The 16,898-nt window shown below is 65.0% G+C and overlaps 3 protein-coding genes across 3 annotated transcripts; 1 reads left to right on the forward strand and 2 right to left on the reverse strand.

The window, feature by feature from the left end:
• Positions 1–368: 368 nt before the first annotated feature.
• Positions 369–1,938, forward strand: MNEG_6608 (putative flavin-containing monoamine oxidase A; the record flags this gene model as incomplete). The annotated part of the gene is made up of 2 exons (XM_014044916.1): positions 369–421; positions 783–1,938. 2 exons carry the CDS (start codon positions 369–371, stop codon positions 1,936–1,938), a joined length of 1,209 nt encoding a protein of 402 aa, XP_013900370.1.
• Positions 1,939–2,637: 699 nt separating this feature from the next.
• On the reverse strand, positions 2,638–6,592 carry MNEG_6609 (hypothetical protein; the record flags this gene model as incomplete). The annotated part of the gene is made up of 4 exons (XM_014044917.1): positions 2,638–3,953; positions 4,216–4,897; positions 5,151–5,267; positions 6,278–6,592. 4 exons carry the CDS (start codon positions 6,590–6,592, stop codon positions 2,638–2,640), a joined length of 2,430 nt encoding a protein of 809 aa, XP_013900371.1.
• Positions 6,593–13,197: 6,605 nt separating this feature from the next.
• MNEG_6610 (hypothetical protein) lies at positions 13,198–15,912 on the reverse strand (the record flags this gene model as incomplete). The annotated part of the gene is made up of 3 exons (XM_014044918.1): positions 13,198–14,603; positions 14,798–15,470; positions 15,619–15,912. 3 exons carry the CDS (start codon positions 15,910–15,912, stop codon positions 13,198–13,200), a joined length of 2,373 nt encoding a protein of 790 aa, XP_013900372.1.
• Positions 15,913–16,898: the final 986 nt, after the last annotated feature.

A 16,898-nucleotide genomic window follows, 5' to 3' on the forward strand; every position in this document is an offset into this window, starting at 1 on the left:
GCCCCAATCCACCCCCCAGCATCCCCTTCAATGGAGACGCCTACGATGTGGGCGGCCAGTGGGTCGGACCCACGCAGACCCTCACCCTCGCCCTCATTCAGGAGCTCGGCCTCTCCCTCAAGCGCCAGCCCTGGTGGCCTGCCACCTCCCACCCCAGCCCCGAGGCCTCCTCAAATTCTGTGGGATTATTCCCTGAAGAGATTTTGGCCGCTGCTGCAGCCGCCGCCACCATAGGTGCGAAGAAGCCGCAAGCCGCAGTCACAAGCGAGTCCCTCAGCTCCGGCTGCGCCATACCGCTGAGTGACGAGGAAGCTGCAGAGGTGGATGACGTCACGAGGACGCTCGACGAGCTGGCGGCGTCGGCGGAGATGGAGGGGCCCCACTGGGGCGCCGCGGCGCGCGAGTGGGACGCCGTCGACTGGTGGGTTTGTGGGCGAGAGGTGGAGAGTAGGGGCTGTAGGCAGCAGCGCTGCAATCAACAAGCGACGGGGGAGGCTCAAAGCCTGCGGGACCCACCGGCTACAGGGTGGGCGCTCGCTTGGTAGCGCCACTGGCCAGGGCGCAGCAGGCTGGGTTCGCATGAGCAACGCCCCGCTGCAGCTCAGCAAGCAGCTGGGCATCCGCCGCAGCGCCCCTCACATGCGACGGCACGCTGCCCCCGTCGGCACACCATGCATGCCCTGCGCCCCGGTCCGCAACGTGCGCCGCGCACCTCCCCAATTCCCCTTCTTCTCACCCCCCAACCCACCCGCACCCCATCCCCGACCTCTGCACACCCGCAGCAAGACGCAGCTCGAGTCCATGTGCCGCAGCCCGGGTGCTCTGCGGGAGATGCTGCTCTTCGTCCAGACGGTGCTGGCAGCAGACCCCCGCCAGCCGTCCTTCCTCTTCCTGCTAAAGTACATAAGGGCCGCCGGCGGCCTCCGCGCGCTCGGCGACGGCGACGGCGGCGCGCAGCAGTGGCGGCTGGCCGGCGGCGCGCAGCAGATGGCCGCCGGGCTCGCGGCGGCGGTCGCGGGCGCGGGCGGCGGGGAGGTGCGGCTGTCACATATTGTGGAGTCCGTCGCCCATTCAGCTTACAACTCCGCCGCCGCTCAGAATCACATTGAATGTGGCAGCGACGAACCAGGTGTGTACACTGTTGCAGGGACCGTCGAGGGCAGCGGCAAGCCTTTCAGCCTGACGGCCCGCCGCGTCGTTGTGGCCATGCCGCCTCCCGTGTGGAAGCAGGTCGCGTTTGACCCGCAGCTGCCTGAGGACCACCGGCTGCTGGCGGAGTCAATGGTCATGGGCTGCGTGGCCAAGGTGCTGGCCATATACCCGCAGCGCTTCTGGGCGCTCGAAGGCGAAGAGGCGGACAGCAGCACAGGCGGTGGTGCCGGCGGCGCGGACGACGAGGTTGTGAGGGACGCGCCGCGCCGGCCGCCGCGCCGCGCGCGCGGCGGCGCGGGCGGCAGGCGGCTCGAGGAGTGCGGGCCGGTGGCGAACCTGTTCCCGGGGGACTACGGCGGGCGGCCCGCGCTCGTGGGGCTGGTCACGGGCGCGGACGCGCGCGCGTTCACGGCGCTGCCAGAGGGGCGGCAGCGGGCGGCGGTGCTCGGCCAGTATGCGGAATACTTTGGGGCGCCAGAAGCGGCCGAGCCGGAGCTGTTTGTGGTGAAAGAATGGATGTCGGAGCGCTTCAGCGGCGGCTGCTTCGGCGGCCTCACGCCGCCGGGCCTGCTCTCGCGCGCGGGCGCGGCCGCGGCCGGCCGGGCCGCCGGCGGCGTGCACTTTGCTGGGAGCGAGGCGGCGGCGCGGTGGGTGGGGTACTTTGAGGGCGCGCTGGACGCGGGGCTGAGGGCAGCACTTGAGGTGCTTGCCGCCCTGCGGCCGGGCTTGGTGGGCAGCGCCGCCACCAGTGGCGGCGATGGCGAGGGGCCGGCAGCCGCGCTGTAGCTTGCGGGGGCCGCGTGCGCGGCGCTTGCACAGGTGGGGGGCGCCTCTGCGGCGGTTGGGCGCTGCCCGGCGCCCACCGTCTGGCATGAAACTACGATTGGTCGCCCCTTTTCAAAGCGACAGGCAAGCTGCCTACGCCATCTTCGTGCACGAATTCACTCCAATAATTGCGGGATCACGGCCTGTTTGTGTTTGCGCGCTGAGATTGCGCAGGCAGACTGGCGCCGCCGCCTTCCATTCACCCGCACCCAGCGCTGGCTGCTACGGCGGGGCTCGCTCATGCTCACGCAGGGCTGCGGCTTGACCTTCAGGCAGCCTTTGATTGTTCCCTCGACTGTTTCAGCCTTCCCCCAGGGTTGTGCCATCCTATAATGCCCTGCTTCAGCAACGATCCGCGCCTTCAGGTTGTTTTGCAACTGAAGTTGTCAATCCAGGCCCAAAATCAAGCAACAATGCCAAACACCCCTGCCAAAACCTCCATTCACCCCAATCCTTCCACACATCAGCATGAGTATCTGTCATCATCATCGCTTGATCTATGCACCTTGGTGACTCAAATCCTTACACCTGTCTTGCTGTGTTACACCACCTGTCAGAATTACGTGAGGATTTGTCAGAAGGTCCACTGAACAATGTCGGAAAGAATGCATGCGTTCAAACAGCGAGGAAGCTGATGCGAGTATTCCTCTCGCGCCCAGCTCATCCACCACCCTTTGCCGAGGCAGCCACTCCCTGAGCCGCCTTGCAGGCAGGGCGGTGGCTGGCCCAGTGCAGCCTCATGCACTCCTCGCCGCAGTAGCGCACCTGCCGGCAGCCGCGGCACAGCCGCAGCCGCACGCCGCCGCTGCCAGCCAGCTCGACCGCACCGCAGCTGGCGCATGCAGCCGGTTCTGGTGGGGTGGCGGCCGGCAACGGCGGCTGCAGCACCTGCCGCTGCTGCTCTTGCTGCTGCTGCTGCTGCTGCCGCCGCCGCTGCTGCTCATGCTGCTGCTCCAGCTCCTGCTGCTGCTCATGCTGCGGCTCCTGCTCCTGCTGCTGCTCAAGCTGCTGCTCCGGCTCCTGCTGCTGCTCCTGCTGCTGCTGTTTCTGCTCCTGCTGCTGCTGCTCCTGCTGCTGCTGCTCCTGCTGCTGCTGCTCCTGCTGCTGCCGCCGCCGCCGCCGCTCAACCTCTTGCAGCAGGTCAAAGATATGCCCAGCGACCGCCTCTGGGTTGCCCAGCACGCGGCGCGCTTTGCTCTCGCGGTCTTGCGAGAAGGCCCACCCTCCTTCCGGTGCTGGGTCGAGGGTGACCAAGAGGCGTCCCAGGCCCGGCCCAAGCCCTGGCGCGGCGTCGGAAAACAAAGTAGCAGCTGCGACGGGGTCGCCCAATTGGATGCACGCCGCCTCTACGGCATCGGCAAGCTGAGGCGGCCATGCTGTGGCAGGAATGCTGCCGGGGTGGTCGGCAGTGGCGGCCAGCAGCGCGTCGAGGAAGCGCTGCGTGGCTGCCGCGGCCGCGGGCAGCACCGTGGTGGAGATGGCACGCGCGTGATCGGCATCAATCGAGGGATCCAGCAGCAAATCGCGAACGAGGCCTGCCGCGCGGACGGAGGATATGAACCTGAAGGGGAAGTGACGCTCGTTAGCTCCGCACTGGCAGCTGACGGCGACTCTCGGGCCGCTTGCAGGTTGGTCGTCGGTGCGCAGGTGCTCCAAGAGGCCCCTCTGCGCCGCTGCAGAGCCCGCCAGCAGCCGCGTGAGCTGCGCACGGCTCTCACTGCCGAGGGTGCAGAGGCAACCGAGTGCTGCGACGGCCTCGCGCCCAAAGTCGGTGCCCGCGACCCCGGGGCGCCCGATGGCGGCCAGAAGGGCTGGCGTGGCGGTCAGCGCCGCCTGGGGTCGCACGGACGTGGACGCCAGGCTGTGCAAGATGGCGAGTGTTTGGAGCCGTTCGACAACGCAGTCCCTGTCCTCATTGGTATTGGACAGCAGGAAGCGGCACAGGTACTGAAGGCCGCCGGCCTGCACCAGCAGTTCTTTGTGTGTAGTGGGGTTGGGGGAGGACGAGGAGGGGGCGTTGAACAGTGAGCAGGTGCTTTCCAAGGTGCGGAGTCTGTTGAGTGGTGCTAGCCATGTCTTAACAAATACTGAGCCCGATCGGCTCAAGAGCAGCGGGGCAGGTGAGCTGTCAAGCACTGTCGACACTCCAAACAGGCTGACTGTACTGCAAACAGTCGTTGCCTGGAATCGCGACGCGAGTCCAAGGCGCAGCCGGCATCATGACAGCAGGGCGCCAACCTGCTACGCGCTCCTTGACCGCAGAGCAGGACACCAGGGAGAAGAGGACATGGACTGCGTACGTCACGAATTCGCCCCTCTGGGAAGCCAGCAGCTGCACCATGCCCGCCACAATGCTTGGGAGGGCGTCGACGGCGGCCTGCAGTGGCTGCGCCACGACCCCTGCCGAAGCAGCGGCCGCCGGCCCCACCGCCGGCACCACCGGGCGTGCCGCGGGCCCTTCCTCCCCATCAGGAGCGAAGCACCCCGCCACAAATCCCATCAGCAAGGCGGCCTCGTCCGGCAAGCTTGGGTCTGCGGCAGCCGCGCTGAGCCCCGACACGGCCGCCTCGACGGCCGCCTTGTCGCGGCGCATGCGGGCGCGTGCGGCCGGGCTGTCCAGCGCGAGGTGGTTGAGGGCATGAAGGATAGGCATTCTGTCACCACTCAGCGTGTCGCACCCAGGGGGGCCGCCCGCAAACGCGCGCGCCAAAAGGTCGAGCAGCAGCCCCACGGCGTCTCCGCCGTCGCACGCGCCGCCGATAGACAGGACGGCGCGCCGGCCAGCCGCCGCGTTGCAGAAGTGGTTCAGGAGGCATGAGACGTTGGCCTCCAGCGGCACGAGGCCACCAGCGCCCACCGGGCTGGGGTGGCGCCGCGCGGCGGACACCAGGGCTTCAATCAGTCCTGGCCAGGTGGCGAGCTGTCAGGGCAGTGGCGACACAAGGGATCGTTTGCCGCGTGTCGACGCCTCAGCCCCGACCATGTGACCCAATGGCCGCCACCCGCACAACACTGCTGATGCTCTGTGCAAGCTGGTTGGCTCCGCGCGCCTGTAGCAGCCTTGAGCCGTTGCCAGAGGAGGATGGTCGTGGCAGGGTCCAGCGAAGGGCTGTGGCGGCAAACGCCGCCGGCCTCGCTGTGCCGCTCAACAGCATATACATCAAACCCTCGACCAGCGGCTCCGGCAGCGGGCTCGAGGGGTCAGCCACAGCCGCAGCTTGGATGTCTGCAATGGCAGCGTCCATCGCACGAAACGTAGCTGCTGCATTTGGCTTGCGCTGCAGCACGCGCTGGACGGCCAAGGCGCGGCGGATGGCGCGGTCGAGGGCGGCTGACACCACATCGTCGCCACCTGCCGAGGTTCTGCAACTATATTGTTTGATTGGAGTGGTGATCTGAGCGTACTGGTCGGCGGAGATCGTGCTGCATAGTCTTCGTTAGGATCCTGATGAATCTGCAGCGTTTCGCAGCTCAGATTTTAGCAGGTTATGGTAGCAGACAGTGCTGCTGCACGTGCTGTTTGTGCTGGTGTTCAGCACCCAAAGCATGGCGGGGAGGGGCGTAACTGCTGCAGCAGCTCACTAGCTACCGGTAGCAGCCAAGTCGGGGTGCTGCTCGTGCTGTGCTCGGCCAGCCGCAACTGGCAGGCAGGTGATGTCCCACCAGCTGCACCTTCGGCTGTTTCAGGATGCAACTGAAACCCTCAACTCGTGGCCGTCTGCTTAGCAGGGCCTAGGGTCATGTGCTGGCTCCCTGTTCGAGTCTGGCCCAACCGCAGGGGAGAATTGATGTCTTGCAGGGCATTGCGGGAGCGCGCAACTGTTCTTCTGCGCTCCCGCGCAAGCTCAGGGAGTTTGAATGCCTCTTGCCGCACAGCTCATCGCCCTGTCTCATCCGTACCTCCATTGTGCTAAGGAAAAAGGGCTATGCACAACCCTAGCTCGGAGGTACAGTTTTTCTCAAAGGCTCAAACATGCAGTCCAATTCCTCCTACAATATTGATCTTTGACGGCCTTAGACATTGTGCTTGGAAACGTCTCATGACTCATTTGCTGTGTCACATTGTCATGTCCTCATCACGCGCACATGCTGCCTGTGTCATCATTGCATAAAGCTATTGGTTGGGCGCCCAAACCAACCCACAGGTAAGATTGCATAAATGACCTCAAGATTACTCGTGCTAGATCCTCTGGACTCCTGCGCCATGCGGTCATGAGGCTTTCGACGCCTGTGCCGCTTTGCAGGCACAGCGGTGTTCAGGCCAGTGCCGCCTCATGCACTCCTCGCCACAGTAGCGCACCTGCCGGCAGCCGCGGCACAGCCGCAGCCGCACGCCGCTGCTGCCAGCCGCCTTGACCGCACCGCAGCCGGAGCATGCAGCTGGTGCTGGTGGGGCAGCGGCTGGCAACGGCGGCTGCTGCTCCTGCTGCTGCTCCTGTTGCTGCTGCTTTTCCTGCTCCTGCTGCTGCTGATCCTGCTCCTGCTTCTGCTCGTGCTCATGCTGCTGCTGCTGCTGCTTGTCCTCCTGCTCCTGCTGCTGCTGCTGCTGCTGCTCCTGTTGCTGCTCCTGCTCCTGCTGCTGCCGCCGCCGCCCCCGCTCGACCTCCTGCAGCATCTCGAAGAGCCGGCCAGCAACCGCCTTGGGGCTGCCCAGCACGCGGCGCGCTTTGCTCTCGCGGTCTCCATGAGAGGCCCACCGTTCACCTGGTTCTGACTCGAGGGCAACATAGAGCCGCCCCAGAGCCAGCCCAAGCCCTGGCGTGGCGTCCAACACCAAACCAGCAGCTTTGACAGGGTCGCCCAAATGGGCGCACGCCGCCTCCACGGCATCGGCAAGCTGAGGCGGCCACGATGCGGTGCAAACGCGGCCGCTGGGGTCGGCCGCGGCGGCGGGCAGCAGCACGTTGAGGGAGCGCTGCGTGGCTGCCGCGGCCGCGGGCAGCACCGCAGTGGAGATGATGCGCGCGTGGTCGACATTGATCGACGGATCCAGCAGCAGATCACGAATAAGGGCGGCTGCGTGTACGGCGGATGTAGATTCGCCAACAAATTGGTGCTCATGCAGGTGGCTGGCTCCTACGAATTGGTGACAGCTGGCAGCGTGTTCGGGGGCACTGTCAGGCTGATCGGTCGCGTGCAGGTGCTCCAAGAGGCCCCTCTGCGCAGCTGCGGAGCCCGCCAGCAGCCACGTGAGCTGCGCACGGCTCCCACTGCCAAGGGTGCAGAGGCATCCCAGCGTGGCGACGGCCTCACGCCCAAATTTTGTCCCCGCGACCCCAGGGCGCCCGATGGCGGCCAGAAGGGCTGGCGTAGCGGTCAGCGATGCCTGGGCATGCACCGACGTGGATGCCAGGCTGTGCAAGACGGTGAGTGTTTGGAGTCGTACAGAAGCGCAGTCCCTGTCCTCATCTGTGGTGGACAGCAGGAAGCGACACAGATGCTGCAAACCGCCGGCCTTCACTAGCAGGTCTGCGGGTGTGTGGGTGGGTATGGAGCCGGAACAGAAGCGGGCGTTGCGTGGGGTGCAGGTACATGTTGTTGTGTTGAATCACGTGGTGCCCGCCACGAACCTTGTTACAGCGGGCCTGATCGGCTCAGGAGTAGCTGAGCAGGTGAGCTTGGAGCACTGCCCACACCCCAACAACGCTAGCTAGACTGAAGGACTCGTTGCTTGGAGCCCCGATGCGATTGGAAGGGACAGGTCGCGATGTGTCAGCAAATGCGCCCACCTGCTGCGCGCTCCGTGACGGCAGAGCAGGCCATCAGGCAGGCTAATACGTGGACTTCGAACACCGCCCAGTCGGCCCTCGGGGAAGCCAGCAGATGCAGTACGCCCGCCACAATGCTCGGGAGAGCGTCCACGGCGGCCTGCTGCGGCTGACCTGCCACACCGGAAAAGCATGCCACGATGAGCGTTGTCAAAAGGACTGCCTCGTCGGACAATTTTGTGGGTGCAGCAGCTGCGCTGAGCGCCGAAGCGACTGCGGCGACGGCCGCCTTGTCGCGGCCCATGCGGGCGTACACCGCCGGGCTGTCCAGGGCGAGGCGATCGAGGGCATGGAGGATTGCAATCCTATCACCAAACACCGTGGCACGCCAAGATGGGCTTCCCGCATACGCGCGTGTCAAGGTCTTGAGCAGCAGGCCAACGGCGTCGCCGCCATCGCCCGCGCCGCCGACAGATAGGACGGCGCGCAGCCCGGCCTCGGCCTGGCAGAAACGACTGAGGAGGCCTGGGACAATGATGTCGAGCGGCAGGAAGCCACCAGAGCTGACAGGGCCTGGGTGGCGCCGCGCGGCGGCCACCAGGGCTTCAATCAGCCCCGGCCAGGTGGCGAGCTGGAGGGGGGGTTTGGGGACAAGGGCGACACACGGAATTGCGTGTTGTGTGTGAGAGAGCCAGTTGCGGCGTGCGTCACGCCTCAGTACCGATCATGTGAGCCAATGGCCACCACCCTCACAACACTGCTACTGCACTGTTTGAGGTGGTTGGCTCCGCGCGCCTGGGGCATCCTGAAGTCGTCAATCGAGGACACGGGTGGTGCCAGGAGAGTCCACCAGAGGACGGCGGTGGCAAATGCCGCCTGCGCCGCAGTGCCGCTTGAGAGCAGTTGCATTAATCCCTGGACCAGCGGCTCCGACAGCAGGCTTGAGGAGTCCTCGAGTGCGGCCGCTTGGATGTCTGCGATGGCAGCAGCCACCTCGCAGAGCGTGGCTGCTGCATCTGGCTTGCGCTGCAGCATGCGCTTGAGGGCCAGGGCGCGGCGGACTGCACGGTCGAGGGCGGATGACACCATATTATGGCCACTTGCTGAGCTGTTGCAGACTATATGATCCGGAATGGTGATCTGGCCGTACTGCGGTTGCCGGGAGTTGTGCTGCAAAACCTTCGCACGTCTACGCATTGAGATCCCAAAATTATCTGCAGCCTTCAAAATTCGGGAACTGTCTGCTTATGGCACGTTATCACAACTGGCGGTGGTGCTGTGCGTGCTGCGCGTGCTGGCCTGGACCGTTCAAAGAATAGCTCAGAAGGAGGGACGCCAAAGGCGCAGGCGCCGCAGCAGCTAGGCGGCCAGCAGCCAAGGGCGGGGTGCTGCTCGGCCAGCTGCAAATGGTGGGCAGGCGATGTCCCACCACGCAGCTGCACATTCCGCTGTTTCTGTTTGCAGCGTGACCCCTCCACTTTTGTGACCATCTGCTTGTCAGGGCCAAGGGTCAAATGCTGGCTTCCCTCTCAAGTCTGGCCAGACGGCTGGGGACAAAAATCGCCTTGCAGGGCATACCGAGAGCACGCAGCTCTTCTTCAGCGCTACCTGCAAGCTCAGAGACCATGTGCACCCCCCGGCCACACAGCTCCCCGCTCTGCCCCAAAAATGCCTCCATTGTGCTACAGACAAACGGCTGTACACCCCCCTAGCTTTTGGAGGAACGATTTGTCACAAAGGCTCAACCATGCAGTCGATTGACTTCTATTCTATTGCACTGTGATAGTCTCAAGACATTGTGCTTGGAAACGTCTCACAACACAATTGTTGTGCCACATTGTCATCATCACATGCACGTGCCTCGCATGCCACCATCGCATATGGCTTTGATGTGAGGGTTGGTTGAGCACCAAAAACACCCCATGGGTATGAGTGCATACAGATGACGATGAAATTCCTCATTCTAGATCCCCTGGACTCCTGCGCCATGCGGTCATGAGGCAGCCAACGCCTGTGCCGCCTTGCAGGCAGGGCGGTGGCTAGCCCAGTGCAGCCTCATGCACTCCTCGCTGCAGTAGCGCACCTGCCGGCAGCCGCGGCAGAGCCGCAGCCGCATGCCGCTGCTGTCAGCCGCCCCGACCGCACCGCAGCCGGAGCACACAGCTGATGCAGGTGGGGCAGCGGCTGGCAACGGCGGCTGCTGCTCCTGCTGCTGCTCATGTTGCTGCTGCTTTTCCTGCTCTTGCTGCTGCTGATCCTGCTGCTGCTGCTGATCCTGCACGTGCTCATGCTGCTGCTGCTTCTGCTCGTGCTCATGCTGCTGCGGCTCCGGCTTGTCCTCCTGCACCTGCTGCTGCTGGTGCTGCTGCCACCGCCCCCTTCTCCGCTCGACATCCTGCAGCAGCTCAAAGAGGCGGCCAGCGACCGCCTTTGGGCTGCCCAGCACGCGGCGCGCTTGGATCTCACGGTCTCCAAAAGAAGCCCAGCCTTCTTCCGGTGATGAGTCGAGGGCGACCAAGAGCTGGCTCAGGGCCGGCCCATGCCCTGGGGCTGCGTCGGACAACACAGTAGCAGCTGCGACAGGGTCGCCCGAGTGAATGCACGCTGCCTCCACAGCATCAGCAAGGTGGGGGGCCCACAATGCAGCTCGAACGCAGTCGCTGGGTTGGTCAGCGGTGGCGGCCAGCAGCGCGTTGAGGAAGCGCTGCGTGGCTGCCGCGGCCGCGGGCAGCAGCGAGGTGGAGATGGCGCGCGCGTGATCGGCATCGATCGCGGGATCCAGCAGCAGATCACGAATAAGGGCGGCTGCGTGTACGGCGGATGTAAATTCGCCAACAAATTGATGCTCATGCAGGTGGCTGGCTCCTAGGAAGTGGTGGCAGCTGGCAGCGTGCACAGGGCCGCTGTCAGGCTGATCGGTCGCGTGCAGGTGCTCCAAGAGGCCCCTCCGCGCAGCTGCAGAGCCCGCCAGCAGGCGCGTGAGCACCGCCCGGCTCTCACTGCCGAGGGTGCAGAGGCACCCGAGGGCTGCGACGGCCTCACGCCCAAATTTGGTCCCCGCGACCCCAGGGCGCCCGATGGCCGCCAGAAGGGCTGGCGTGGCGGTCAGCGCCGCCTGGGGTCGCACCGACGTGGATGCCAGGCTGTGCAAGATCATCACTGCTTGACGCCGTTGGACAGCGCAGCCCCCGACCTCATCGGTGGTTGACAGCAGGAAGCGGCACAGCTGCTGCACGCCGCCGGCGTCTACCAGCAGGTCTGTGTGGGTGGTGGGGTTGGGAGCCGGAAGGGGAGGGGGCGTTGCGTGGGATGCAGGTTCATGCCCACAGGTTGAGTCGCGTGGTGCCCGCCACAGCCCTTGTGAGATTGGATTCTGATCGGCCCGGGCAGGTGACCTCCAAGCACTGCCGACTTCCCGACCAGGCCGACCGAAGGAACTCATCGCTTGAAACCGGGTGCACTTCTAAGGGGCCATGGCAGGGCACCCACCTGCTGCGCGCTCCTTGACTGCAGAGCAGACCATGAGGGTGGCAAGGACGTGGAGTTCGAACACCGGCCGGTCCGCCCTCGTTGAAGCCAGCAGATGAACCACGCCCGCCACAATGCTGGGGAGGGCGTCCACCGCGGCCTGCAGCGGCTGCCCCGTGGCCCCCGCCGCAGCAGCGGTCGCCGGCCCTGCCGGGCTTGCCGCGAGTTCTTCTGCCGCGTCAGAGCGGAAGCATGCTGTGATGAACGTCGTCAAAAGGACGGCCTCATTCGAAAAATCTGTGCGCGTGGCGGCTGCGATGAGCCCCGACGCGGCCGCGGCGACGGCCGCCTTGTCGCTGCCCATCCGTTCGCGCACCGCCGGACTGTCCAGGGCGAGCATGTCGAGGGTGTGGAGGAGTGCGATCTTATCACCGTCCAGCCGCGCGGAACGCCAAGACGGGCGTCTGGCGTACGTGTGCGCCACGAGGTCGAGCAGCAGCCTCACGGCGTCGCCGCCGTCGCCCGCGCCACCGACCGACAGGATGGCGCGCCGCCCGGCCTCCTCTTTGCAGAAGTGGTGGAGGAGGCCTGGGACAGTTATGTCAAGCGGCAGGAGGGGGTCGCAGACGACAGGGCCGGGGTGGCGCCGCGCGGCGGCCACCAGGGCTTCGGTCAGCCCCGGCCAGGTGGCGAGCTGCGGGGGTAGGGGCGACACAAGGAAACCATGTGCCGCGTGAGGGGGAGCCAGGGGCACTGTGTCGCGCCTCAAGTCCCGGCCATGCAGTCCAACGACCCCCAACCCCACCGCGCTGCTGCTGCACTGTTCGATGCGGTTAGCTCCGCGCACTGCGAACCTGGGGCAGCCTGAGGCCTTCTACCGAGGACTCGGGTGCTGCAAACAGCACCCTCCAGAGGACGTCGGCGGCCAACGCCGCACGCGTCGCGGTGCCGCTCGATAGCAGATGCAACATTCTCTGGAGTAGCAGCTCTGGCAGCTGGCTCGAGGGGTCAGCCGTAGCCGCAGCCTTCATGTCCCCGATGGCAGCGCGCACCTCACGGAGCGTACCTGGTGTGTTTGGCTTGCGCTGCAGCAGGGGCTCGAGGGCCAGGGCGCGGCGGATGGCGCGGTCGAGGGCGGTTGAAACCATATTTCGCAACCTGCTGAGATCTTGCGAACTATAATAATCGGGATCGTGATCTGCGCGTCCTGCAGTTGCCGGAAGTTGTGCTGCAAAACCTTCGCACGTATACCGGTACAATCAGACTCAGAGACCTCAACGAAATCTGCAGCACTTACCATACCAACTGAACGTTGTTGGGTTGCGGCACGTCATCATTAGAAGCAGTGCTGCTGTGCATGCTGTGTGTGCTGGTCTCGACCGTCCAAAAGGAGGGGCGCCAAAGGCGTAGCTTCTGCAGCAGCTAGGTGGCCAATAGACAAGGTCGGGGTGCTGCTCGTCAAGCCCTAACTGGCGTGCAGGTAATGGCCCACCAGATGCACCTCCGGCTGTTCTGAAATGCAGCGTGACCCCTCCACTTTCGTGTCCATCTGCTTGTTGGGGCCAAGGGTCAAATGCTGGCTCGCCGCTCGGGTCCGGACGAGCCGCTGCGGAGTTATCATGTCTTGCAGGCCATCGCGGGAGCGCACAACTGTTCTTCTGCGCTATCGCACAAGTTTGGAGAGCTTGTGCCCCTGCCGGACCCTCACTGCTTGCCAATCTGCCCCCAACACTGCCTCCAGTACGCTAAGCACAAAACCGCTGTGAGCCACCCCAGCCGTTGATGAAAGTAGAGGTTTGTCAGACAGGCTCAAACATGCAGCACGATGACTTTCATGCCATTCAACTTTGACGGTCTGCGATGTTTTCCTTAGCAACGTCCCACAACGCATTTGCTGCGTCATATTGTCACGACATCATCACGTGCACATGCTGCCTGTGTCACCATTGCATATTTTGAGGTTTGGTTCTGAGGGTTGGCTGAGCATGGAACACACCACGGGCATGATCGCATCACATTACAGATGACCTCAAGATTACTCGTGCTAGATAGCCTGGACCCCTGTGCCATGCGGTGATGAGGCATTCGGCGCCTGAGCCGCTTTGCAGGCAGGGCGGTGGCTGGCCCAGTGCCGCCTCATGCACTCCTCGCCGCAGTAGCGCACCTGCCGGCAGCCACGGCACAGCCGCAGCCGCACGCCGCTGCTGTCAGCCGCCTCGACCGCGCCGCAGCCGGCGCATGCAGCGGGGGCTGGTGGGGTGGCGGTTGGCAACAGCGGCTGCAGCACCCGCTCCTGCTCTCTCTGCTGCTCCCTCTGCTGCTGCTCCTGCTGCTGTGCCTGCTGCTGCTGCTGCTCTTGCTGCTGCTGCTGCTGCTCCTGTCGCTGCTGCTCCTGCTGCCGCTCCTGCTGCTGCTCTTGCTGCTGCTGCTGCTCCTGCTGCCGCTCCTGCTGCCGCTCCTGCTGCCGCTCCTGCTGCCGCTCCTGCTGCCGCTCCTGCTGCCGCTCCTGTTGCCGCTCCTGCTGCCGCTCCTGCTGCCGCTCCTGCTGCCGCTCCTGCTGCCGCTCCTGCTGCTGATGATGATGTCGCCGCCGCCTCCCCCGCTCATCCTCCTGCAGCAGCGCGAAGATCCGCCCCACAACCGCCGTTGGGCTGCCCAGCACGCGGCGCGCTGAAACCTCACGGTCTCCATAAGAAGCCCACCACTCAGCCGGTTTCGACTCGAGGGCTACAATGAGCCGCCCCAGAGCCAGCCCAAGCCCTGGCGCGGCGTCCAACATCAAAGCAGCAGCTGCGTCAGGGTCGCCGAAGTGAATGCACGCCGCCTCCACAGCATCGGCAAGCTGGGGCGGCCATGCCGTGGCACGGATGCCGCGGGGGTGGCCGGCGGCGGCGGCCAGCAGCGCATCAAGGAAGCGATGAGTGGCTGCCGCGGCCGCGGGCAGCACCGCGGCGGAGATGGCGCGCGCGTGCTCGATATCAATCGAGGGGTCCAGCAGCAGATCTCTAATGAGGCCGGCGGCGCGGACGGTGGAGGTGAACCTGATGGGAAAGTGACGCTCATTCGCTCCGCAGTGACAGCTGGCAGCGATCTCCGCCTCGCTGTCATCGTCAACGCGCAGGTGCTCCGAGAGGCCCCTCTGCGCAGCTGCGGAGCCCGCAAGCAGCCGCGTGAGCACTGCACGGCTCTCACTGCCGAGGGTGCAGAGGCAACCGAGTGCTGCGACGGCCTCGCGCCCAAAGTTGGTCCCTGCGACCCCCGGGCGCCCGATGGCGGCCAGAAGGGCTGGCGTGGCGGTCAGCGCCGCCTGGGGTTGCGCCCGCGTGGATGCCAGGTTGTGCAAGACCACCACTGCTTGCAGCCGTTCAACAGCCAAGCACCCGTCCTCAACGGTTGTTGACAGCAGGAAGCGGCACAGCTGCTGCACGCCGCCGGATTTCACCAGCAGGTCTGTGTGGGTGGTGGGGTTGGGTGCAGGAAGGGGAGGGGAGGGGGCGTTGTGCAAGTTGTAGCCCGCTGTACATGTGCTGAGCTTCAAGCACTGCCGACACCCCGACTAGGCTGGCTGGACGGCAGGCGCTCATCGCCAGGAACCGCGACGCGACTCCCAGGGGCAGCCTGCGTCATCACGGCAGGGCGCCAACCTGCTGCGCGCTCCTTGACCGCAGAGCACGTCGTCAGGCGGGACAGGTAATGGACTCCAAACGTCACCGCTTCAGCCGCATCAACCGGGTCGGCCAGCAGCTTCACTGCGCCCGCCACAAAGCTCGGGAGGGCATCCATGGCGGCCCGCAATGGCTGCGCTGCGGCCCCTGCCGCGGCAGCGGCCGCCGGCCCTGCTGCCGCCATCGCCGGGCTTGCCGCGGGCTCGTCCGCCCCATCAGGCTCAAAGCACCCCGCCACAAATCCCATCAACAAGATGGCCTCGTGCGGGAAGCTTTCGGCTGCGACAGCTGCACTGAGCCCCGACGCGGCCGCCTCGACGGCGGCCTCGTCGCGGCTCATGCGGGCGCACGCCGCAGGACTGTCCATGGCGAGCCGGTTGAGGGTGTGGAGGATCATGACTCTGTCACCGTGCAGGTTGGCGCGCCACGACGCGCGCCCCATTAGGTCGAGCAGCAGCCCCACGGCGTCGCCCCCGTCGCCCGCGCCGCCGACGGACAGGACGGCGCGCCGCCCGGCCGCCGTGTTGCAGAAGTGGTTCAAGAGGCATGGGGCGAGGACCTCCAGCGGCAAGAGGCCATCAATGGCGACAGGGCCGGGGTGGCGCCGCGCGGCGGCCACCAGGGCTTCGGTCAGTCCCGGCCAGGTGGCGAGCTGCGGGGGCAGTGTGCGAGGCACGGAACCGCGAGCTGCGTATGAGCCAGGCGCGGTGTGTCACGCCTGAGCCCCTGCCACGCAAACTCATGGCCACCACCCACTCAATACTGCGACTGCACTGCTCAAGGTGGTTGCCTCCGCGCACCTGCTGCAGCCTTGAGTCGTTTATCAAGGGCTCAGACCCTGCCGGGATCGTCCACCAGAGCGTGGTGGCGGCAAATGCCGCCTGCGCCGCCGTGCCGCTTGTGAGCAGATGCATGAGTCCCTTGACCAGCGGCTCCGGCAGCAGGCTGGAGGAGTCCTCGAGTGCGGCCGCCTGGATGTCTTCAATGGCAGCGTTCACCGCGCACAGCGTGGCTGCTGCATCTGGCTTGCGCTGCAGCGTGCGCTCGAGGGCCAGGGCGCGGCGAATGGCGCGGTCAAGGGCGGCTGACACCATATCATAGCCACCTGCTGAGCTTTTGCAACTATATTTCCAACTGAGTTGGTGATCTGAACGTACTAGCGGAGATCGTGCTGCATAAATCTTCTTTGAGATCCTGCTAAAATCTGCAGCGCTTTGAAGCCTGAATTGCCAGCGTATAGCACGTTATCATAGCAGGCAGTTCTGCTGCGCATGCTGTGTGTGCTAGTGTTGCGCACCCAAAGAGTGGGCAAAAGGAGGTGCGCCAATGGCGTAGCTGCGGCAACACCTCACTAGCTAGCAGCCAAGCCAGGGTGCTGCTGGGCCAGCCGCAATTGGCAGGCAGCTGGTGTCCCACCAACTGTACCTCCGGCTGTTTCAGGATGCAGCGTGAACCCTCCCCTACTGTACTGTGTCCGTCTGCTTGGCAGGGCCAAGGTCAAATGCTGGCTTCCCTCTCGCGTCCGGCCCGACCGCTGGGGACAAGTCAAGTCTTGCATGGCATCCCGTGAGCGCGGAACTGTTCTTCTGCGCTGCCTCGCAAGCTCAGGGAGCTTGAGTGCCCCCAGCCGCACAGCCCGTTGCTCTGTCTCATCAGTGTCTCCGTAGTGCTAAGGATTATAGACGGCTGTACGTTCCCCTACCCTTTGGTTCAGAGTACAGTCTTCCCTCGCTACAGTGAACCCATTGGGGGTCGGCGGCATGTTCACTATAGCCGGTTTGTTCGCTATCGCGAATAGGGAAATCTGGTAGCTGCTGGTTCGCTGTGGCGGGGGACGTCACAAATCTTAGCATTTGAAGGCTGCTTTGCACTGTATGCCAGCAGCCACATACCAAGCAAGTTTATTTACCAAAATCAGCTCAATGGGCCAGAGGGGCGGTAGGCTGCCTCGCCGGCTGCCCCACCGGCTGGAAGAAGCTGCGTATGTCCTGCTGCTTGCGCTGCAGCAGGGACGCCACAATCGCCCTATCAAGCCGCTCCTGCATGCTGGCAAGCACAATGCCATCCTCTGGCGTGAAAA

The sequence above is a fragment of the Monoraphidium neglectum genome (assembly GCF_000611645.1).
Source record: "Monoraphidium neglectum strain SAG 48.87 unplaced genomic scaffold scaffold01088, whole genome shotgun sequence".
Taxonomy (NCBI): domain Eukaryota; kingdom Viridiplantae; phylum Chlorophyta; class Chlorophyceae; order Sphaeropleales; family Selenastraceae; genus Monoraphidium; species Monoraphidium neglectum.